This window comes from Cherax quadricarinatus, chromosome 1, assembly GCF_038502225.1.
Source record: "Cherax quadricarinatus isolate ZL_2023a chromosome 1, ASM3850222v1, whole genome shotgun sequence".
NCBI classification, from domain to species: domain Eukaryota; kingdom Metazoa; phylum Arthropoda; class Malacostraca; order Decapoda; family Parastacidae; genus Cherax; species Cherax quadricarinatus.
The window spans coordinates 23,857,416-23,884,339 of NC_091292.1; the positions used below are offsets into that span (position 1 = coordinate 23,857,416).

The 26,924-nt window shown below is 43.1% G+C and overlaps 1 protein-coding gene across 1 annotated transcript in view; it reads right to left on the bottom strand.

Moving 5' to 3' along the window:
- Positions 1-26,924, bottom strand: part of LOC128687615 (probable peptidoglycan muropeptide transporter SLC46) — a 99,105-nt gene that overhangs the window by 31,318 nt on the left and 40,863 nt on the right. Inside the window, exons 2-4 of the mRNA XM_053775170.2 lie at positions 16,715-16,810; positions 15,877-16,020; positions 15,432-15,515 (exon numbers count right to left, since the gene is read on the bottom strand). Coding sequence (XP_053631145.2) covers positions 15,432-15,515; positions 15,877-16,020; positions 16,715-16,810 — 324 coding nt within the window. The remainder of the gene's footprint in view (positions 1-15,431; positions 15,516-15,876; positions 16,021-16,714; positions 16,811-26,924) is intronic.

The following is a 26,924-nucleotide window of genomic DNA, read 5'->3' on the forward strand; positions in this document are numbered from 1 at the left end:
CACTAATCTGCCTTCGTACGCAGCTTGCGGCAAAGCGTACGTGTTCAGTTCAAGGTCAGCTTGACCAGAGGAAGCCGCAGTCTGCGAAGAGAGATAAAGACTGATAAATAAAAGAGAAATAAAGAACAATATAGAGTGTCAACGAATCTCTATGATCCCAGACTTGATAGTTAAAAGAATAAGGAAATTTTCAGTAAGGAAACTTTATTACTAATGTTAGGATGTAACATTCCTCCCCCCTCCCCCTCTCCCCGCTCCCCATCATCCCCTCTCCCCCCTCCCCTCCCGTGGACTTCATTAATAAAGCCACACCCAGCACCACCATTACTGTCACCCAGCACCACCATTACTGTCAGCCAGCACCACCATTACTGTCAGCCAGCACCACCATTACTGTCACCCAGCACCACCATTACTGTCACCCAGCACCACCATTACTGTCACCCAGCACCACCATTACTGTCACCCAGCACCACCATTACTGTCACCCAGCACCACCATTACTGTCACCCAGCACCACCATTACTGTCACCCAGCAGCACCATTACTGTCACCCAGCACCACCATTACTGTCACCCAGCACCACCATTACTGTCACACTCAGCACCGCCATTACTGTCACACTCAGCACAACCATTATTGTCACCCAGCACCACCATTACTGTTACCCAGCACCACCATTACTGTTACCCAGCACCACCATTACTGTTACCCAGCACCACCATTACTGTCACACTCAGCACCACCATTACTCTCACCCAGCATCACCACCATTACTGTCACACTCAGCACCACCATTACTGTCACCCAGCAGCACTATTACTGTCACCCAGCACCACCATTACTGTCACCCAGCAGCACTATTACTGTCACCCAGCACCACCATTACTGTCACCCAGCACCACCATTACTGTCACCCAGCAGCACTATTACTGTCACCCAGCACCATTACTGTCACCCAGCACCATTACTGTCACCCTGCACCATTACTGTCACCCAGCAGCACCATTACTGTCACCCAGCAGCACCATTACTGTCACCCAGCAGCACCGTTACTGTCACCCAGCAGCACCATTACTGTCACCCAGCACCATTACTGTCACCCAGCACCATTACTGTCACCCAGCACCATTACTGTCACCCAGCAGCACCATTACTGTCACCCAGCAGCACCATTACTGTCACCCAGCAGCACCATTACTGTCACCCAGCACCACCATTACTGTCGCCCAGCAGCACCATTACTGTCGCCCAGCAGCACCATTACTGTCACCCAGCAGCACCATTACTGTCACCCAGCAGCACTATTACTGTCACCCAGCAGCACCATTACTGTCACCCAGCAGCACCATTACTGTCACTCAGCACCACCATTACTCTCACCCAGCATCACCACCATTATTGTCACACCCAGCACCACCATTACTGTCACCCAGCACCACCATGACAGCCACACCTAGCGACCACCATAACAGCCACTCCTAGCGACCACCATAACAGCCACACCTAGCGACCACCATGACAGCCACACCTAGCGACCACCAAGACAGCCACAATAACGACCACCATAACAGCCACAATAGCGACCACCATAACAGCCACACCTAGCGACCACCATGACAGCCACACCTAGCGACCACCATAACAGCCACATCTAGCGACCACCATAACAGCCACACCTAGCGACCACCATAACAGCCACACCTAGCGACCACCATAACAGCCACATCTAGCGACCACCATGACAGCCACACCTAGGCTGGGGCTGCCACACCTCATCAAGAAAACAGATAGATGAACTTAAAGTTGAAATTATAGTTAATACCTGCACACTTCACAACGTTCAGTCATGTTTCCTGGAATGTATGGATCACCTCATGTCTAAACTACCACTGAAAAACATCAACAATCACAGCATGAGGCAGCAGCTGGCGTTATATACAATGTCTGCTTGGGATGCGTAGTATTTGATGACCAAACAGACATTAGAATATGTTACAAATTATTTAAGGACAGTCCCATTGGAAATTAAGGTCTAGTCTGTTAGATGATATTTATAACACTAAGACTACTGCTGCTACTACTGATGCTGCTGTCGTACTATTGATGCTGCTGTCGTACTTTTGATGCTGTTGTGGTACTACTGATGCTGCTTTGGTACTATTGATGCTGCTGTTTGTGGTGTTACTGCTGCTGTATGTGTTGTTGCTGCTTCTTTTGTCTGTGTTTTTGTTGCTGCTTCTTTTGCCGTCTGTGTTGCTACTGTTTACATTGCTGCTGCTGTTTCTATTGCCACTGCTTCTGTTGCCTCTCCTGATGTTGCTGCTGTTTGTGTGGTGTTACAGCTGCTGAGGCTTCAACACGTTAACATTTCTTTCGTATCTCAGTGCCGACTGTTTTTTTCCAACATGAAAGTTCCACAGTGAGTTGTAGATGACATTCCACGAGTGTTGAGAAGGTGAACAGGAAGAGCAGCTTAACACACACAGTGACAGGGAAGTCTTCCCTCGTCTTGCCTGTTGCTGACAAGACGACCTCAACTCTTGAGCAATCTTCCTGTTTCTACTTCAGTTTGAGCCAACACTTACACTACAACCTTTGGGGTCTCGGGGTCACCGCTAAAGTGGGTCGGTGTTTGCGCCACCGTCACTTGTTTTTTTCCCGTAAAATATTTCTCAAGAAGAATTTTAGAAAAAAAAGGTCCAAATAAAAGAAGTGTCTCAGCCTTGACCTGACTTTTTTAAACACTGATGGGCAAATCCGAAGTGTCTGACTACAGGAAAACGCAAGAAGGAAGGGAAGGGGGGAATAGAGGACTGATTATTGTGTTCGCCAGAAGAAATCCACAATAATATATACAAAGAGGTAAGACAAGGCAAGATTTGTTCGGATTTATAACCCGGGGTGTGTTGGCCACCCAGGATAACCCAAGAAAGTCAGAGCGTCGTCCAGGATTGTCTGTCTTATTTCCGTTGAGGGCATTCAATGTTGCCCCCCAGGATGCGACCCACACCAGTCTACTGACACCCAGGTACCAACTAAGGTGAACAGGGGCAGCAGGTGTAATGAAACATGCCTAACATTTCTATCAGTGTCGGGGATTGAACAACGGACAATGTGTGAAGCGAGTGCGTTGCCAGCCGAGCCACGGGACACCTTATTTTAGAGATTAAAGTATTTTTGACTGGTTGTGAACAGGTTAAATGCAGCCTTAAACCAAAAAATGAGTCCATTAATTAACTCAGTTTTGACTGACTTTGCAATTGCCCTGAGAATCTGCGTTATGTAGGGTGAAGTTAACAGAGGAACTCTGTGTCATCCTCAGAGAAGATGACACAGTGCAGATCTTGACTTGGAAGACTGTGTTTCACAAATGTTGACAATCGCTCGTAAGTAGGAATGATGACTGGACTCACCAGACACAATTAACCAGTGGAAATGGGATTCACAGCCCCCCCCCCTTCCCCCGAACACTGTGACATTAGACCGAGACTCTCGCTGGCTCAGCCCACCAACATTAGACCGAGACTCTCGCTGGCTCAGCCCACCAACATTAGACCGAGACTCTCGCTGGCTCAGCCCACCAACATTAGACCGAGACTCTCGCTGGCTCAGCCCACCAACATTAGACCGAGACTCTCGCTGGCTCAGCCCACCAACATTAGACCGAGACTCTCGCTGGCTCAGCCCACCAACATTAGACCGAGACTCTCGCTGGCTCAGCCCACCAACACGTCGAAAATAATCAGTTTTTTTTACGATACTTCATTATGTTCCAGGTGTCGAATGAAGTCGAACGCTCTCTCTCTCTCTCTCTCTCTCTCTCTCTCTCTCTCTCTCTCTCTCTCTCTCTCTCTCTCTCTCTCTCTCTGAGTGTGAGAAGACACAGTACAACTCTCAGTCATGACAGTTCTGAAACACTAAACACGACGCTTGTCAACGATACACGAGGCAAAAAACTTGTCCCTCCATTTGATTGATTGTTCAAGAGAAAATAAGTGTAATTTGTGAGAGGTACAACTGGTTTGGTTGCTGATATTGTGTTTGTTGTCATGATGATGATGATGATGATGACAGCACGCTTGGTGCAACATGGAATATTGTCCACCAACAACCTGCCGTCTTATTGACCCGTCCGCCGCATGTCTGCCTTTTTTTTTTTCTTTTTTTACAAAACGGACGTTTGACATCTGGTGTAAACTTTGTACCTTCCGATGGAAACTTCGTATTCTTTGTGGGGACTGTGCTGCATCTGGTGGGAACTTTATTTCTTCTCCAGGAACTTTGTCGCTTCTGATGTTAACTTTCTTTTGGTGGGAATCTGCTTGGGTTGTTGTTCTTATTGGTTACTTCCTGTGTGCTGCTGCTGAAGGCGGTGATATGTGTGATAATCCAGTTTAAAGTATTACATTCAAATGAAACTCTCAACCCATGTGAGTCATTTAGAGAAAGTTGTTGTTTGAGCCTCCGGTCGTCCAGTGCGAGACAGATACTCTACTTTCAAGACCAGCTTACTCTCAAGACCAGCTTACTCTCAAGACCAGCTTACTCTCAAGTCCAGGTTGCTCTCAAGACCAGCTTACTCTCAAGACCAGCTTACTCTCAAGACCAGCTTACTCTCAAGTCCAGGTTACTCTCAAGACCAGGTTACTCTCAAGACCAGCTTACTCTCAAGTCCAGGTTACTCTCAAGTCCAGGTTACTCTCAAGACCAGCTTACTCTCAAGACCAGCTTACTCTCAAGTCCAGGTTACTCTCAAGACCAGGTTACTCTCAAGTCCAGCTTACTCTCAAGTCCAGGTTACTCTCAAGTCCAGGTTACTCTCAAGACCAGCTTACTCTCAAGACCAGCTTACTCTCAAGACCAGCTTACTCTCAAATCCAGCTTACTCTCAAGACCAGCTTACTCTCAAGACCAGCTTACTCTCAAGACCAGCTTACTCTCAAGACCAGCTTACTCTCAAGACCAGCTTACTCTCAAGTCCAGGTTACTCTCAAGTCCAGGTTACTCTCAAGTCCAGGTTACTCTCAAGTCCAGGTTACTCTCAAGTCCAGGTTACTCTCAAGTCCAGCTTACTCTCAAGACCAGCTTACTCTCAAGACCAGCTTACTCTCAAGACCAGCTTACTCTCAAGACCAGCTTACTCTCAAGACCAGCTTACTCTCAAGACCAGCTTACTCTCAAGTCCAGCTTACTCTCAAGACCAGCTTACTCTCAAGACCAGCTTACTCTCAAGTCCAGGTTACTCTCAAGTCCAGGTTACTCTCAAGACCAGCTTACTCTCAAGTCCAGGTTACTCTCAAGACCAGCTTACTCTCAATATCAGCTTACTCTCAAGACCAGCTTACTCTCAAGACCAGCTTACTCTCAATATCAGCTTACTCTCAAGACCAGCTTACTCTCAAGACCAGCTTACTCTCAATATCAGCTTACTCTCAAGACCAGCTTACTCTCAAGACCAGCTTACTCTCAAGTCCAGGTTACTCTCAAGACCAATTTACTGTCAAGTCCAGGTTACTCTCAAGACCAGCTTACTCTCAAGACCAGCTTACTCTCAAGTCCAGGTTACTCTCAAGTCCAGGTTACTCTCAAGTCCAGGTTACTCTCAAGACCAATTTACTGTCAAGTCCAGGTTACTCTCAAGACCAGTTTACTCTCAAGTCCAGCTTACTCTCAAGACCAGCTTACTCTCAAGACCAGCTTACTCTCAAGACCAGCTTACTTTCAAGACCAGCTTACTCTCAAGATCAGCTTACTCTCAAGACCAGCTTACTTTCAAGACCAGCTTACTCTCAAGACCAGCTTACTCTCAAGTCCAGCTTACTCTTAAGTCCAGGTTACTCTCAAGACCAGCTTACTCTCAAGACCAGCTTACTCTCAAGTCCAGGTTACTCTCAAGACCAGCTTACTCTCAAGTCCAACTTACTCTCAAGACCAGCTTACTCTCAAGTCCAGCTTACTCTCAAGACCAGCTTACTCTCAAGTCCAGGTTACTCTCAAGTCCAGGTTACTCTCAAGTCCAGGTTACTCTCAAGACCAGCTTGCTCTCAAGACCAGCTTACTGTCAAGACCAGCTTACTCTAAGTCCAGTTTACTCTCAAGTCCAGGTTACTCTCAAGTCCAGGTTACTCTCAAGACCAACTTACTGTCAAGTCCAGGTTACTCTCAAGACCAGCTTACTCTCAAGACCAGCTTACTCTCAAGACCAGCTTACTCTCAAGACCAGGTTACTCTCAAGACCAGCTTACTCTCAAGTCCAGGTTACTCTCAAGACCAGCTTACTCTCAAGTCCAGGTTACTCTCAAGTCCAGGTTACTCTCAAGACCAATTTACTGTCAAGTCCAGGTTACTCTCAAGACCAGGTTACTCTCAAGACCAGCTTACTCTCAAGTCCAGGTTACTCTCAAGACCAGCTTACTCTCAAGACCAGCTTACTCTCAAGTCCAGGTTACTCTCAAGACCAGCTTACTCTCAAATCCAGCTTACTCTCAACCAGCTTACTCTCAAGTCCAGGTTACTCTAAAGGCCAGCTTACTCTCAAGACCAGCTTACTCTCAAGACCAGCTTACTCTCAAGTCCAGGTTACTCTCAAGTCCAGGTTACTCTCAAGTCCAGGTTACTCTCAAGTCCAGGTTACTCTCAAGTCCAGGTTACTCTCAAGTCCAGGTTACTCTCAAGTCCAGGTTACTCTCAAGTCCAGGTTACTCTCAAGTCCAGCTTACTTTCAAGACCAGCTTACTCTCAAGATCAGCTTAATTAAAACATCTTGTTAGTCTAAATTAAGATAACTCTAATGTGTAAGAAAATTAAATCTACCTGGTTAAAGTACTGGAGAGATGATATTAAAACGTTTTAATTTAGAAAGGGTTTAAGGTGAATTTTTTTTATCGTTCAAGGGAGGACAGGAGTAGGATATTATGCAGATTATTAATGTGTCGACTACAAAAATTTTCTTTGTATATCCCGAAGTGAAGTAAAAGGATTTTGATTACTGTGACCCTCCTATCACCTCGCCCGGAACAGTAATTTGTATGAATTAAAAAGAGACCCAAGGGTGTTAGTGGAATCAAGAGACCCAAGGGTGTTAGTGGAATCAAGAGACCCAAGGGTGTTAGTGGAATCAAGAGACCCAAGGGTGTTAGTGGAATCAAGAGACCCAAGGGTGTTAGTGGAATCAAGAGACCCAAGGGTGTTAGTGGAATCAAGGCAGAGGGATACAATCCACAGTGCTCTGCTCTGGAGTCGCTACCACAGCCCCAGTGAGAGAGGAAGATGTCTTTCTCATCTGGTAAAAGATGTGTGAGCTAGTGATAAGTGGTATTCACTATTCCAACTAAGACGAGGCACTAAAGAATGTGTGTGCCTGGGTCACCTGGGTAAGATGAGTGTTACTAAGGTCACCTCACCTAGATTGACCTGACAGTGACTCATGCCTTCAGTTTCTCCATAACAGTGTCTGTGAGTATTGTGGATATGAAAGAATAAGAAACTTAATGGAAATCTAGTTTTGCATTAATAATATCATGCTTATTCCATATATACTTGGATAGTAGCTTATCACTTGATATATCTATATAATTTAGACTGGTCCTCAGTAGATCCACTGAGACTCAGAATCCTGACACAGTGATGAGTTACATTTAAGCCGCCATAAGAGGCTTAAACACCTCGAACGAGACTGACAACTATCTAAATAATAAATATTTTAATTACCAAAATCATGCAGAAACTATATCACAGCAGAAGAAAATATATCCAAACAGAGGCAATGAAAAATTTGACTACACCAATAAAATGTTTGTTTAGAGTGGCCGTGATCTTGACCTGGAGGGAAGGGAAGGGAAGAGGCGGTGGCACTCAGGGTCAGGCGAGGGAGTGGGTACCTACCCACGCCCAGATCTCCTCACGGATGAGGTCAGCTGTGTCGCAACTCTGGTTATGTGCCGCTGAACACGACTCACACATCTAGTATTCATCAACTTGACCTTCCTCGTCACTTGTACACATAAACTGTTAGAAACCAATATAAAAAACACGGAAGGATCAAGCCTTTATTTAAACTGCGTTTCGCTAAGTAATAAAGCTTTCAATGAATGAGACATCTTTTTAATAAAGACTTGCTCTGTTTTCGTGTCTTTGATTTACTACGTCACGGGCAACTGCCTATCTGTCACAGCTGTTGAAAGCACTAAGTTGGAGCCTAACAGCAGCGCTATGGACGATACTGAAGAAGAGATTATCTTTGCAGAACAAGCTTTCCTGAGACAACGCTTTAATATATTTATGCTTGATAAGTATTAAGGCGCTCTAGAGCGGAAACATTTTCCCAACAAAAGCTTCTTGCTCTTGCTTTATTTCTCTGTGTTGGTATTAGTACATACTTGCGACACTACCACTTGAAATATCAGTGAAGCTCGTGAAAGGATTTCAGCCTGTTAATGACACAAGATTTGCTATAAAGACTGGTCACAGGTACAAATACATGCACAAGGAGACAGACGAGTACAAGTCTCACGTAATCCATAATCTGGAGAGTAAGTTTTAAAAGACGTTTCAGTTCAGGACGGGCAGAAACGTCGTCTGAAGTTTCCTCTCCAAATTGTTGGTTAGATGCGAATTGTTCTAGACATGGCACTGTGTCTTTTATTTTTTTAGATGATTACCGTATATTTCGAACTATGACTGAGGCATTTTTAAGATTATGCTCGAAGGTGCGAATTTCTTTGGCAACATCTAATGCGAGGGACCAAACCGCCAAGAAGACAGTATTAGGCTTCTTCACTCATCCTATGAGTGAGCATACCACCATGAAAACAGTACTGGGCAATGCTACTCATGAGCGTACTTGCCACCATAAAAGCAAGAATTTTCAGCCCCAGTAGTTGACACGATCCTTGACTGTCTCAGTATACGACTATCGCTGCCTTTATAGTCGACGGGTCTACAAGTTACATTACCTTGATAAATTAACAATGACGGTCTAGGTGTGTGGTCGACATATAAATTACTCATCTGTTCATTGTCTCTCGAGAAATTCGTTCAATGTCCAACACTGTCAAGCAGGTTACAATATTCCCTGTGCGCCACCACCTTGACTACTGTATTCATACTGAGTGACTACTCCTATGTGAAGATATTACATCAGTGGAAAAGCTCCACACATGGTTAAGAAAACCATCGCAGGCGTAAGACGGGTTATTTATTTGGATTCTGAGGTCACAGCAACTCTCATCTGTTCAAACCAGGAGCAGGATGACTATTCTCACTGAAGAAATAAAACAAACTGGATGAATTCTCTAGTGGTCTGTCAAGGGTATTCTCACCTGTTCAGTTCCGGATGACAGCAGTGAAATGGTTAGTAACTGTTAAAAAACATTGATAAACAAAACTTAAATGTCGTTCGTGGCCAATGCATGCTGTTAAAAATTTATGAAATAAATTACAAATGTCCGACTCCATCGTTAGCGAAGGGGTGATGCACCTTATAATGGAATGTCTTAGCCAAGTGGTTAAATTCTCTGGTAATCTGGAGAGGTAATGTGCACTAGTTCGGCTCCCAACAACGGCACTAAACATTCTGAGAAATGATCTCCGCTTAAAATAATTTTCACAATAACAAAATTAAACAAATATTCGTCAGTTATTTGCGATTAGAACTTAATGAGAAAGCGAAGACACGAGAGCATTAGGGTTCATACTTGAAATGGTTTACAAAACCGACAAGTTGAAGAATGAGACACTCGTGCAACATTGAAATTGTTGAAATTATTGAAGCAGCTTGTTGGAGGTCTCTCGCCTTGATATTTTAAGGAAAGTCAACCAGAGAGACAATAACATAGCAGCCAGCGACCTCGTCTCAGCTTCTGGAAGATCTGGTACTTCCTCACCAGATGATTCATCACGTACCGCACCAGATGATCCATCACGTACCTAAGCAGATGATCCATCACGTACCGCACCAGATGATCCATCACGTACCTAACCAGATGATCCATCACGTACCGCACCAGATGATCCATCACGTACCTAACCAGATGATCCATCACGTACCGCACCAGATGATCCATCACGTACCTAACCAGATGATTCATCACGTACCGCACCAGATGATCCATCACTTACCTCACCAGATGATCCATCACGTACCTAACCAGATGATCCATCACGTACCGCACCAGATGATCCATCACGTACCTAAACAGATGATTCATCACGTACCGCACCAGATGATCCATCACGTACTTAACCAGATGATCTATCACGTACCGCACCAGATGATCCATCACGTACCTAACCAGATGATTCATCACGTACCGCACCAGATGATTCATCACGTACCGCACCAGATGATTCATCACGTACCTAACCAGATGATTCATCAAGTACCTAACCAGATGATTCATCACGTACCGCACCAGATGATCCATCACGTACCTAACCAGATGATTCATCACGTACTGCACCAGATGATTCATCACGTACCTAACCAGATGATTCATCACGTACCGCACCAGATGATTCATCACGTACCTAACCAGATGATTCATCACGTACCGCACCAGATGATTCATCACGTACCGCACCAGATGATCCATCATGTACCTCACCAGATGATCCATCACGTACCTCACCAGATGATCCATCACGTTCCTCACCAGATGATTCATCACGTGGAAGTTTTTTCTGGTACTTCCTTTCCTTTAAATGTGTTTTTATTTCCTCCGTCGAGCATTCTACCGTAATAACGAGTCTATCAGATATCACCTCTTACCCATGAGACCCTTCGAGAGAGTGCCTTGATACTGATTAAGGAAGTGAAAGCCCGGTTACCTCCCATGCCCCAGCAGCTTTTCGTTCCGTATAAGTTTAGTCCCTCTTCATAAATATGACAATGATTCCAATAGGTATAGTGTCTGTCTCCATTGGAAAATACGTAAAGTATCCCCTCTCTTTTACTAAGTGATTCATCAAGTAACCTTCTACCTATCAACAATCATAAAAAAAATAAACGTTTATCTCAGGCTGTTGCAACTCTCTGAAGCTTTTCACAGGTGTGCCTGGACGCGATGCAGCGGCCTCTTGCAAACCTGACCTCATGCTGAGCATATCTGACAGTGATGTGGATAGAACTAATCCGAGATGAGCATTATAATAACACACTGGTTGTAAAATGCTCGGCAGGAACTCTCAGAGTTAATTATGTATATCCCTTGCGAATTAGAAAGAAGAGATAGAGAGAGAGGGGGGGGGAAAGGAAGAGGGAAAGGGTGAGAGAGATTGCTTAAAATACCCTTGGACCAGATTGGCATAACTTACGTAATTTCATAAAACCCGTTTATAGGTCAGACTACGATGATGAAATAGACATGGCGTAGTTTAGTATAAACCTTGGTAATAGATACCGACAAATTGGCTTAGAAAGACACTTGAGCAAACACCAGGACATATTGATTAGAAAACATTTCGGCCTGGGAACCGTGAGGTGTGAGGGACACATGGTGACCTGAAGAATGCCATATTAGGATGAGAGAACAGGTAGACAATGTGATCACCTGACTCCTGTGTTGTTAGGTAGGTGCTGCTTTGCCTGGTTGAGTATCATGTATGCTAATGTTTTGGGAAATTTCTACTTTCCAGTATTATGTTCTATGGTGTGGGTAACGGCTGTTAGCGATGCTTCCAGACATCGTCGGCGTCTAAGATCTTGTTCGGTAAGGAAGAGTTGTGCCTCATCCCAATTCATCAAATGTCCCGTGGAGTCCCTGTGGAGGACACACGCGTACTTTAAGGTACTGGAAGCCTCGTTAATTGCCGTCACCCACATCACATAACATATTACTGGTAAATGGAAAATTTCAAAAACATTAGCATACATGATACTCAACCAGGCAACGCACCACTTGATTAACACAGGAGTCACGTGATCACATTGTCTACCTGTCCTCACCATGCGTCACTCACACCTCACTCTTCACCTATGTATACTAACTTTATAACCTCTGTGTTAGAAGTGATCCAGGTTCCAGGAACGAAACGCATTGTAAGCCACAGTAAGCTACTGACACTGATTAAGACATTAAGAGAATGGGCCTTGTATATACACACAGCCCATCCTCCTAATCCCTATTTTAAACAATCCTCTAATCCCTCTTTTAAACAATGGTCTTGAAATATTGTCTCGGGTAAAATGCAGCCTTAATAATCCCTTCATGGAATCGATAAACATCACACCTAATCCTAACCCAAGTCCAGCTACGGTATCCTATGTCCAGAACTGTAATAAGTATTGAAATACGACAAAAAAAAAAGTAGATTTTCATCAGTAACTGTAGATAAGAAAAACTTTTAAACAATACACCATATTGTTATTACAAAAAAAGAAAATCCCGTTGTTTTTAAACATTAGATAGACAACGCCAGTTATTAGAGCTGTTTATCAGACAATCCAGGTAAAAAAGAATTACGCTTCCTTACAGCTTCCCGAAGCTTCTCTGCTCCATCTCCACCGTGTGGGAACGACGGTGAAAAAAATTAAAAATAAAATATGCAAACTCTGTCATACGCATTGAAAAATTTATCACGAAGATCATGGGTGAATATAAAGAAGTTTACACAATTACTGTATACGTACGAATAATAATAATAATAATAATAATAATAATAATAATAATAATAATAATAATAATAATAATAATAATAATAATAATAATATCCCCTTTTACAGCATAATACTAAAAAAAGAAGATAGGTTGTTTGAATATGCAGAAAAGTAGAGGAAATGTTAAAGAGGTTAATTATGTAATAAAAACAAAGTTAAGATGCGTGAGAGAACTTGTACTGGGAAGAGTTGTAAGAATTAAGGCAGATGCACCTGAAGTAACGAGAGGTTAAGAAGGGTTGAGGTGGCTTAGTGAAAGTAAAATCGAAGAGTATTTATGCAAGTGAGGTGATGAGAGAGTGACTGAGTAATTACGAGAGGTGGGAAGTGATATCTTAGGGAATTTTGAGCGGACCTCAATCTTCTTGTAGGTTCGCCGGTGCTGTCCCGGCCCGGGTCTTCTCCAGGAAGGATCTTAACCAAGAAATCAAGACGTAAAACTGAACCCAAAAATGGAATACAAGCTTCTCAATTTTGTTAATATTACATCACAATGACAGCCTCTCGTCTACCATCACAATTATATTGTGAAGGCTAATTTTAAAAGTGTTACTGGGATGTTTACTGCGTCTTACAGTAATTATGATCATGGTCTGGAGAACAGAATGTCACAGCATAAATATAATATAGCTACTGTCCAGGGATTTATTTCTTGTTTTTATTTTGAGGGGACCGGCTAGTATATACACTGGACTAATACAGAATGATTAGTTCCTTGTAACTGCTTTGAACGGTAAAAAATTGTTAAGCCTTCTCTTATTAATCACGATACGAAATAGATTTAGAGTCAAAGTTCTGTTATTTATACACAAGGCAACTTTCTGGTGCTTGACGGGTGACAACTGTAGTTAACCGTAACTTTAATTAACGTTCTGTAAACCTTTCTCTATTTGTCACATAATTTTTCTCTCTCGATGGCTGTAAAATACAGTGTGCGGTCAGTTGCATCCAACTGTACGTTAATAGGTATTGGCTTAGGCTTTGTAACAATAATTTTGTGCTTAAACTGAAAAAAAATCTGTATTTTGACTACTTGGTTCGAGGCCCAGAACTCTGAAACATGAATCTGGACAAACAAGATTTCAATAATACAAAGAAAAAGACTTTTCGGTCTTCTATTTATCACTCGCCAATAAAGGGAAAATTCTGGGTAACAACATTGTCAACAAACATAATGACAAAGAACAGAGGGAAAAATACACAAATGCACTATAATGGGATCCTTTATTGACTACGTTTCGCCCAAACAGTGAGCTTTATCAAGTCACAAACTGATGTTTGTGTCTTGATAAAGTCCACTGTGGGGGAAACGTAGTTAATGAAGGATCGCATTATACAGTAGTAGTAAGCGGAGAGGACTCTCTCTCTCTCTCTCTCTCTCTCTCTCTCTCTCTCTCTCTCTCTCTCTCTCTCTCTGTCTCTCTGTCTCTCTCTCTGTCTCTCTGTCTCTCTCTCTGTCTCTGTCTCTCTCTCTCTCTCTCTCTCTCTCTCTCTCTCTCTCTCTCTCTCTCTCTCTCTCTCTCTCTCTCTCTCTCTCTCTTTATAACAGTAGCATTAAAGCACAGGATCCCCTACCCTCCATAACTCGTCTTTCTGTTGTGTCACACCATAATATTGAAATCTTGATAAACAAACGCCAGAAAACAGAATATATCAGATGTTTTATGTGTATATATACATACACAGAAATTCTAAATTGTTTGACTCTGGCTTCCGAATCTGCGTTCCAATACAAATATACCTTCGTGGTGTAGGGATATAAGTGTTGTATAGCTATACATGAATGATCTAAACTACATTCTGCTATTATATTTTACAATAGAATTCAGTTAAAGGAACATTATAACATTCTTGGTAACTGTCACACCACTAAGTAAAAAGAACATATCAACTGATGAGATACATCACGAGAAAATATACTGAAGGAATTGTCATGGCCAAACTTGCAGAGTAACTGATGAAGCGAGCATAAGTGACACTGAATAAGATGAGAATACAAGGCTAGACGAAGGATACGTGCAGAATAGCAATAGTAAGGATGATAAGTAGAATAACAATGCAGTGGCCGGAATAACAACAACAACAGCAGCAGCTCGCAATTTGGAAATGAAAATCTAAGAATGTCAGTCTGTCCTTCCGAGGGTCAACACTCCCTCGGCCCAGTCTTTGACTAGGCCTACCCCAGTGCTTGCTTGGTCAACCAAGCCGTTGCTGCCGGCGGACGCTAGCCTATATAGCCATCGCAATCTAGGTGATCTGGCATTTGGCGGAGATACTGATCGGACCGTTACCAATCTATCATTCTCTGCTTTCGGTCAAACTTGATTACCTCTCGTTTCCGGGCACTGTATGACCCCTTACGAGCTTCTAGCTTCCATAAGGAAAATTCAAGCGCCTTATATAACCGAAAATATTAAGAAACAGAGATGGTCAAACAAACAACAAATGTCTCAATATGTTTCATTCAAACTGGAAAACCTGGAGGACTTGCCAGTTCCTGAGATGTGTATGTACAGGACTTTACAGTAGGATTCCTTGATGCTGGTGAAGGACTCTTCTTCAACCTACCTTCCCTATTCTCGAAAAAAACACGATCAGCCTCCTAACCTTCAGGCCCTGTATGACACATAAGGGTTTAGCGCTTCCCAAAAAATGTAATATAAGCACATGAACACACACACACATACACACACACACACACACAGGCTAGATGTCTATCGACAAGTGTTTTCAAGAGCCGGTAACTAAGCACACATACATGCTAGACACTTACCCAGTTCATCAGGAGCCACGTACTTGGACAGCAAGGCACGGATCGCGATGGCACACGAGTTGACCAAGAGAGCAGCCAAGGGCGCTGGGAGATACATACGAAAGAGAGAGAAAATCAGCGAGAAATTAGTACTGCTTCTTGCTTGTTGAACATTGCTTCTCCTCCAAATCCTACCACAAATGCAGAGAGTTCCTAGACCAGCAGTAATGTGCTGTTATCACAGGTGTGGTTCTAGATCATCAAACATGTTTTTTTTTTTCATTTGCCGCTATGGGATTTTGCAATGAAAGAAGCATGTTCTTATCGGTAATAAATTGTGTCTTATAGACCAGCGATAATGGAATGTGGTTTTGATAATTCATTAGGAGAATCGACAAAGTAGTAACGAGATGAGTCGGATTCCACAGAGAGAATACGCAAGATGATCTTCACATGAAACACTTACCGAGCCACATGAAGAAGTAGGTGCTTGGGGTGACGAGGCCGTAAAGAACGTAGTCGAAGACTGAGGAGAACGCGCCCACCAAAGCCAAGACGTTATCGGATACCTTGAGTCCTGCGCTGAGCACCGGCACCGCCACCAGGGATCCTGAGGACACCACCAACACCAGATCACTTCAGGAGGTCACTGTACGGGTCATGAATGGTCACTCAGTGGCACGGGTGGCCACAAAAAAACAAAATATAATAATTTATTTATTAAAAAAAAGAGCAGGTGCCCGTAAGAAAATGGTTCGTGAGGAAAGGGGGAAAGACGAGTAGATATTTATATTTATTTATTTTAATCATGGGGGAGCGCTAAACCCGTAGGATCATACAGCGCATGTGGGGGGGGGGATGGAAGGTATTCAGGCTTCAGGGAACTGGAGACGAGTACATAGAAAATTAAAATCAAGGATGAGAAGTGACAACTGTGCAGGAAATGAGCAGGAAAAGTTGAAATGGAATGAGAGAGAAGATGAAGAACAGCTACTACAGAGCGACGTAGGGAGAAGTGTCACTGTGTAGGAAGGAACCTTTCAAAGATGATGTCTTAATGCTAGTGGATGGCTTTTGATTCGGGGAATTGGAGTTACTCTCCCCTTCCTCAGATGAAACTTGATCGTCTTGTATTCCCCAGGAGTTGTGTGGCTCTGTGAACATAATATTAACAGGATAGGAAGGGGAAATGCCCCAAAATAAACAAGGGGACGGTACCAGAGGTGAAGGAGGAAAGCTGTTTGATAGTATCAACGGGGAAAAAAATTATTCACAATTTTTGGTAGGAATCAGGCCTCACTCACCTAGGGTGGCCAGTAGGTTTTTGTAGGTGACCCACAGACCGTAATCGGAAGCCTGCCACAGCAGCACCTGGCGGGTGAACAAGTACATGTAGGCACCTGCGGAAAGAGTAAGAAGGGATCTAGTTAGCATCCACCTTGATAAGTATAAAAGGGGAGGAAAGACAGTACAAGGGAGATGTAGAAATAAGTACTTTATTTGTGAAGCGCCAAACCCGTGCTGGTCATTCAGCTCAAGTTGTGGTAGGCGTTCGATCCTCTGACATTACTTGCAGGGAGGACCCAGAAACGTAACGTGAAACGCACGCAGCAAGACGAATCGTTTTTGTAACTGACGTCTCATAAAAACAAAGTCATTGCCTGAACCTACTACTGAGCTACTACTGAGCTACTACTGAGCTACTACTGAGCTACTACTGAGCTACTACTGAGCTACTACTGAGCTACTACTGAGCTGCTACTGAGCTACTACTGAGCTAATACTGACCTACTACTGAGCTACTACTGAGCTACTACTGAGCTACTACTGAGCTACTACTGAGCTACTACTGAGCTACTACTGAGCTACTACTGAGCTACTACTGAGCTACTACTGAGCTAATACTGACCTACTACTGACCTACTACTGAGCTACTACTGAGCTACTACTGAGCTGCTACTGAGCTGCTACTGAGCTACTACTGAGCTACTACTGAGCTACTACTGAGCTACTACTGAGCTGCTACTGAGCTACTACTGAGCTACTACTGAGCTACTACTGAGCTACTACTGAGCTACTACTGAGCTACTACTGAGCTGCTACTGAGCTACTACTGAGCTACTACTGAGCTACTACTGAGCTACTACTGAGCTACTACTGAGCTACTACTCACCTACTACTGAGCTACTACTGAGCTACTACTGAGCTACTACTGAGCTGCTACTGAGCTACTACTGAGCTACTACTGAGCTACTACTGAGCTACTACTGAGCTACTACTGAGCTACTACTGAGCTACTACTGAGCTACTACTGAGCTGCTACTGAGCTACTACTGAGCTACTACTGAGCTACTACTGAGCTACTACTGAGCTACTACTGAGCTACTACTGAGCTACTACTGAGCTGCTACTGAGCTACTACTGAGCTACTACTGAGCTACTACTGAGCTACTACTGGTAACTAACTAACAGAAGCAAGGCAGGGGAGAGTCTTTGTTTATAATAAGACAAGGGAGAGAGAGGAGAGCAGGTAGACTACATTTTCTTGGTAAGAAAGCTGTCGTCACAGTACCACACAAGGGATTAGTACAAAAGCTACTTGAGCCGGCAGGAATAACAGGAAAGGCACTGCAATGGATCAGAGAATACCTGACAGGAAGGAAACATCGAGTGATAGTATGTGGCGAAGTGTCAAAGTGGGCGATTGTGGTGAGCGGGGCTCCACATGGGTCAGTCCTGGGACCGGTGCTGCTTCTGGTATATGTGAATGACATGGAGGAAGATATGGATTCTGACGTGTCTGTTTTCAGACGATGAGAATTCAAGTGGATGAGTATCAGGTAGAATTATAAAGGGATCTGGACAGGCTGCAAGCCTGGTCCAACAACTGGCTCCTGGAGTTAAACAGCGCCAAGTGAAAAGTCATGAAGATTGGGGAAGATCAAAGAAGACCGCAGACGGAGTACAAATAGGGGGGGCAAAGACTGCAAACCTCATTCAAGGAAAAGGATCTTGGAGTGAGTATAATATCGAGCACATCTCCAGAGGCACACAACATCCAATTAACTGCTGCACCATGTGGGTGCCTGGCACACCGTACACCGTGTATGTTAGGCCCATATTAGAGTATGCAGCACCAGTATGGAATCCACACCTCGTCAAGCACGCCAAGAAATTAGAGAAAGTGCAAAGGTTTGCGAATAAGACTAGTCCCGGAACTGAGGGGTATGTCGTACGAGGAGAGGTTAAGGGAAATCAACCTGACGACACTGGAGGACAGGAGACATAGGAGGGACATGATAACGATATACAAATTACTGAGAGGAACTGACAAGGTGGATAAAGATAGAATGTTTCAGAGATGGAACACAGCAACAAGGGGTTACACCTTTAAGTTGAAAACTCAGATGAGTCACTGGGATGTTAGGAAGTATTTCTTCAGTCATAGAGTCGTCAGGAAGTGGAATATTCTGGAGAGTGATGTAGTGGAGGCAGGATCCATACATAGTTTTAAGAAGAGACACGATAAAGCTAATGGAGAAGCGAGAGAGTGGACCTAGTGGCGAGCAGTGAAGAGGCGGGGCCAGGAGCTGAGACTCTACCCATGCAACCACAAATAAGTAAGAACTAATAGATAAGAACGAACACTCACACGAACGAACGAACATTCATTTTTGCTGAACAAGCAGAATGAAAATTTTTTTATGCAATAAGTCAGTAACAATCAGTCTATATATATATATATATATATATATATATATATATATATATATATATATATATATATATATATATATATATATATATATATATATATACTGATCTCTGGCTGAAGGAGACACGAACCATGGAACAAGGTACGCAGTGCTTTACCAATCTACCCACACTGGACACTGCGTACCTTGTTCCAAGGTTCGTAGATTCGAGTATCCTTCAGCCAGAGATCAGTGTTTGTGCATATTTCGCCTGCTCTTGCGAATTCCTTGCATATAAATATATATATATATATATATATATATATATATATATATATATATATATATATATATATATATATATATATATATATATATATATATATATATATATATTAAACTTAACCTGATCTATGATATACTTAGTAGAATTATGCAAAAATAAATTATTATTGAAAAATATCTTTTGATTCATAAAATTTAATTTTGAGAAGGTTAAACTTTAATTGCAGTTCGGCTAAAGATTATATATATATTTAATATATATATATATATATATATATATATATATATATATATATATATATATATATATATATATATATATTGATATATATATAATATATAATGTAATATTAACATACGGAGTATAGAGTCTCCGCCACTCCTTGCACTAAATAACGCAATCAAAATATAACATTAATCCGGAGTTTATTTGGGCACCTGGCCTTGGGTCTGGTTCTCCTCAGCCACACAGCTACACTTGTGGGTCCAGATGCCACACCGTACACACCCAAGTGCAAAAACTTGTCTTGCGCTCCAGGAAACCATTTCCTTTCTCACTCCCCCATTCCACCCCTGCGACCTTGGAAGCCATCTTGCCAACCACTATGATCACCTACATCACCTAAGACAACCAGGTCCAATACAGTGAAAGCTCTTCCCGATGCTTTACGATGATTTTTACCGATAAGAGCATCTGGGGAAGTCATATCATGACCCCTCTGTTGCCTCGAGTTCGTCGTCTCTTCCACCATTGCCTCCACATCCGCTTTTCCCTTACCTGCGTCGTTACCTGTGTGGCCTCGAACTAGCGGCTTCATAAATTGTTTCCGGGACATGTGAACTTGTCAATGAATCTTCTGCCCTTTGTTCTTCAGAGAGATAAGAGGATGAGAGCCTCCAGTGGTAACAATATTGATCGGGGTAGACCTTTGTTGCGACGGATGGACGCAGAAATACTGACAGATTCAGGCTATATGTAATTTGACTTCTTTCTTTTTTTATTTTAATTCACAAGACCCCAAAATAATCTCCGTGACATGTAAGGATGCAATAAACCTCTCAATATATTGCTTTACAATTTTGAGAAAAATTGTGGCCTTCGTGCATAGCACAGTTCTTCGAAGAGGAATTATAGTATGACACAGTCACTTTATTACAACTCCATGGTACAAGATGCCAGTTATATTCAACCTTAGTGGCAATAACATTGCACAACTCCCACAGTTGTTACCCTGGCAAGTGAGGCAGCAACATTATCACTGTGCTAGCTAGCCTCCACTACACTCGAGGGTAAGGCAGTTTTTTTTTATTCTAACGATATTCAGTTGACTAAATGTCATGGAAATCTGTCATCATAATGGAATTTTTGTTTTACAAATATTTCCATTCCTCTCTGCTTTGTGATAGACTTCACTGTTGCTCTAAGATTTGCGAAAAAAAGAGATTCAGTATACTTGGTCACGTGAATGATAAATTTGTTATTGAAAAAGTGATGAGAAAGGTAGAAAGCATGATTGCAGAGGAATAAGGTGGATTTATGAAGAAAAAGGAATGTGTGAAATAATCTCTTGTGACTTTCCATAAGAATAAGGCTAAAATTACTGTTTTTAAGAAACAAAAAGAATATTATCCTGACACACCACACCGACTTGCTCCCTCACCTGACACACCACACCGACTTGCTCCCTCACCTGACACACCACACCGACTTGCTCCCTCGCCTGACACACCACACCGACTTGCTCCCTCGCCTGACACACCACACCGACTTGCTCCCTCACCTGACACACCACACCGACTTGCTCCCTCACCTGACACACCACACCGACTTGCTCCCTCACCTGACACACCACACCGACTTGCTCCCTCACCTGACACACCACACCGACTTGCTCCCTCACCTGACACACCACACCGACTTGTTCCCTCACCTGACACACCACACCGACTTGCTCCCTCACCTGACACACCACACCGACTTGCTCCCTCACCTGACACACCACACCGACTTGCTCCCTCACCTGACACACCACACCGACTTGCTCCCTCACCTGAGACACCACACCGACTTGCTCCCTCACCTGACACACCACACCGACTTGCTCCCTCACCTGACACACCACACCGACTTGCTCCCTCACCTGACACACCACACCGACTTGCTCCCTCGCCTGACACACCACACCGACTTGCTCCCTCGCCTGACACACCACACCGACTTGCTCCCTCACCTGACACACCACACCGACTTGCTCCCTCACCTGACACACCTCACCGACTTGCTCCCTCACCTGACACACCACACCGACTTGCTCCCTCACCTGACACACCACACCGACTTGCTCCTTCACCTGACACACCACACCGACTTGCTCCCTCACCTGACACACCACACCGACTTGCTCCCTCACCTGACACACCACACCGACTTGCTCCCTCACCTGACACACCACACCGACTTGCTCCCTCACCTGACACACCACACCGACTTGCTCCCTCACCTGACACACCACACCGACTTGCTCCCTCACCTGACACACCACACCGACTTGCTCCCTCACCTGACACACCACACCGACTTGCTCCCTCACCTGACACACCACACCGACTTGCTAACTCACCTGACACACCACACCGACTTGCTCCCTCACCTGACACACCACACCGACTTGCTCCCTCACCTGACACACCACACCGACTTGCTCCCTCACCTGACACACCACACCGACTTGCTCCCTCACCTGACACACCACACCGACTTGTTCCCTCACCTGACACACCACACCGACTTGCTCCTTCACCTGACACACCACACCGACTTGCTCCCTCACCTGACACACCTCACCGACTTGCTCCCTCACCTGACACACCACACCGACTTGCTCCCTCACCTGACACACCACACCGACTTGCTCCATCACCTGACACACCACACCGACTTGCTCCCTCACCTGACACACCACACCGACTTGCTCCCTCACCTGACACACCACACCGACTTGTTCCCTCACCTGACACACCACACCGACTTGCTCCCTCACCTGACACACCACACCGACTTGCTCCCTCACCTGACACACCACACCGACTTGCTCCCTCACCTGACACACCACACCGACTTGCTCCCTCACCTGAGACACCACACCGACTTGCTCCCTCACCTGACACACCACACCGACTTGCTCCCTCACCTGACACAGCACACCGACTTGCTCCCTCGCCTGACACACCACACCGACTTGCTCCCTCACCTGACACACCACACCGACTTGCTCCCTCGCCTGACACACCACACCGACTTGCTCCCTCACCTGACACACCACACCGACTTGCTCCCTCACCTGACACACCTCACCGACTTGCTCCCTCACCTGACACACCACACCGACTTGCTCCCTCACCTGACACACCACACCGACTTGCTCCCTCACCTGACACACCACACCGACTTGCTCCCTCACCTGACACACCACACCGACTTGCTCCCTCACCTGACACACCACACCGACTTGCTCCCTCACCTGACACACCACACCGACTTGCTCCCTCACCTGACACACCACACCGACTTGCTCCCTCACCTGACACACCACACCGACTTGCTCCCTCACCTGACACACCACACCGACTTGCTCCCTCACCTGACACACCACACCGACTTGCTCCCTCACCTGACACACCACACCGACTTGCTCCCTCACCTGACACACCACACCGACTTGCTCCCTCACCTGACACACCACACCGACTTGCTCCCTCACCTGACACACCACACCGACTTGCTCCCTCACCTGACACACCACACCGACTTGCTCCCTCACCTGACACACCACACCGACTTGCTCCCTCACCTGACACACCACACCGACTTGCTCCCTCACCTGACACACCACACCGACTTGCTCCTTCACCTGACACACCACACCGACTTGCTCCCTCACCTGACACACCTCACCGACTTGCTCCCTCACCTGACACACCACACCGACTTGCTCCCTCACCTGACACACCACACCGACTTGCTCCTTCACCTGACACACCACACCGACTTGCTCCCTCACCTGACACACCACACCGACTTGCTCCCTCATCTGACACACCTCACCGACTTGCTCCCTCACCTGACACACCACACCGACTTGCTCCCTCACCTGACACACCACACCGACTTGCTCCCTCACCTGACACACCTCACCGACTTGCTCCCTCACCTGAGACACCACACCGACTTGCTCCCTCACCTGACACACCACACCGACTTGCTCCCTCACCTGACACACCACACCGACTTGCTCCCTCACCTGACACACCACACCGACTTGTTCCCTCACCTGACACACCACACCGACTTGCTCCCTCACCTGACACACCACACCGACTTGCTCCCTCACCTCACTTCCCACTCGTTGACTAACGATCCGTACTCGCCGGCACTATTGAGGGGCTCGAAATATACAGACAAATTCACCTTCAAATTTGTCTACATGCGGGTCATTATTGAGCATAAGCAGGTATATATGATGCTGCCTTGCAACATTGCTCCTGATGAGTGTGAAAATACTTGAGCTTAAGATTTCCACCCCTCGTGGCTTGTCTTGCATACTTAAGATCGCGTGTCTGAGATTAGTTGCAATATATATATATATATATATATATATATATATATATATATATATATATATATATATATATATATATATATATGCAAGGAATTCGCGAGAGCAGGCGAAATATACACAAACACTGATCTCTGGCTGAAGGAGGCTCGAGCCTACGAACAAGGTTCGTAGGTTCGAGTCTCCTTCATCCAGAGATCAGTGTTTGTGTATATTTCGCCTGCTCTCGCGAATTCCTTGCACACATATATATATATATATATATATATATATATATATATATATATATATATATATATATATATATATATATATATATATATATATATATAATGTATGTGTGTGTGTGGTTAGCGAATAGGTAAAACTTACGATTATGGCTTTAATAGCAACGCTCTTCTTGCCATATAGGACAAGCGAAAATTTGTGTATGCAATAATTTCGCAAAAATCATTCTAAACCTAACGAAAAAATATATTTCATTGTGTTTGTTTAGTACTGAATTATTGTAAACTTGTCTAAAATGTATTTAGTTGGATTAGGTTAAATTAAATTGAGCTTGTTATGATAAGGTTAGGTAAGTTTTCTAAGGTTCTTTTGGTATAAAATTATTAATTTTTACATTAACATGAATGAAAAAATATATCTATAAACGTATAAGGAAAAATTTTAGAAAGGACTTAATTTTAAATGAGAGTTCTTGCTAATTGACCAGTTTTACTTATTCGGCACGACATTGGGTACAATGAAGTCTGGGACAGAAATTTGGTTGCACTGGTTTTCATGGGGACAGAGTTGTAGAAAAAACTCATCATTCAAACTCTCTCTCTCTCTCTCTCTCTCTCTCTCTCTCTCTCTCTCTCTCTCTCTCTCTCTCTCTCTCTCTCTCTCTCTCTCACTCTCATATATATATATATATATATATATATATATATATATATATATATATATATATATATATATATATATATATATATATATATATGTCGTGCCGAATAGGCAGAACTTGCGATCTTGGCTTAAATAGCAACGTTCATCTTGCCATATAGGAGAAGTGAAAATTTGTGTATGCAATAATTTCGCCAAAATCATTCTGAACCAAACGAAAAAAAAATATTTTATTGTGTTTGTTTAGTACTAAATTATTGTAAACGTATGTAAAATATATTTAGTTGGGTTAGGCTAAAATAAATTTTTCTTGTTTTAATAAGGTTAGGTAAGTTTTCTAAGATTCTTTTGGAGCAAAATTAAAATTTTTTACATTAATATTAATGAAAAAAAATATATCTTTAAACGTATAAGAGAAAATTTCTGAAAGGATTTAATTTTAAATGAGTTCTTACTAATTGACCAGTTTTACATATTCGGCACGACATATATATATATATATATATATATATATATATATATATATATATATATATATATATATATATATATATATATATATATATATATATATATATATATATATGTCGTGCCGAATATGTAAAACTAGTCAATTAGCAAGAACTCATTTAAAATTAAGTCCTTTCTGAAATTTTCTCTTATACGTTTAAAGATATATTTTTTTCGTTAATGTTAATGTAAAAATTTTGAATTTTACACCAAAAGCATCTTAGAAAACTTACCTAACCTTATTATAACAAGCACAATTTATTTTAGCCTAACCCAACTAAATATATTTTAAATACGTTTACAATAATTTAGTACTAAACAAACGCAGTGAAATATATTTTTTTCGTTAGGTTCAGAATGATTTTGGCGAAATTATTGCATACACAAATTTTCTCTTGTCCTATATGGCAAGATGAGCGTTGCTATTTAAGCCAAGATGGCAAGTTCTGCCTATTCGGCACGACATATATATATATATATATATATATATATATATATATATATATATATATATATATATATATATATATATATATATATATATATATAATGTGCACATCAACCACTAGAAGAAGAGCTATGTTGCTCAAGGCCTTTCGTTCTGTAGTTGTAAGCTCTTCTTCAGGAGCAATGCAATGAATAGAATGTGATATTTAGGAAATCCCAAGCAGATGTGTCCCAAGACAGTTGAGCTGGAAAAGACACATAGGAGAGCACATGGAGGCAAGTTGTCCAGTGGTTATGAGCGTCGTGAATTTTGACTTGCTTCCCACGAGGCGGGTTAACACGGGTTCTAACCCCGGTTAGCCGCAGTGTGTTATTACTTAAATACCACTTGTTCGTGGTTTATATAATATATATATATATATATTAATTTTAAGTGTAAAGTTACCCAAAATGTAGTTGAATCATACACCTCACTTGAGACAAGAGAAAATCCAACAGTGGCTTCACTGGGCAAGAATGTCATTTATATGGAAATATAAAACCATCAGCTGGAAATGTTTTCTTCGCATTTCTTACCTCAGGTGAGAAGAGAGCGGGAAGAAATCCCCCTCAGGGGAAATTTTATTTTTTATTAAGCAAAACTGTATATATTAACAGTGTTGTGGTCCTATTCTGTACGACATGACATAGTGGGAAGAAAAGTTAGTGTCAGGGAGGTAGCGTTGGAGAATGGTGGGAAGGAAGGAGAGGAAGAGAGAGCCTGCCTGTTGGCTGGCTACCTTGGAGCAAAATATCTAGCGTTACCTGGGTACCAAGGTATTGGACCAGTGTGGTACGCTGGTACAGCACTGAGTAATTTGTTCCAGGGTTCGTAGGTTCGAGTACCCTTCAATTTGATATATATATATATATATATATATATATATATATATATATATATATATATATATATATATATATATATATATATATATATATTTGTTTATTATAAAATTATTGTAAACTTATCTAAAATATATTTAGTTGGATTAGTCTAAATTAAATTGCGCTTGTTATAATAAGGTTAGGTAAGT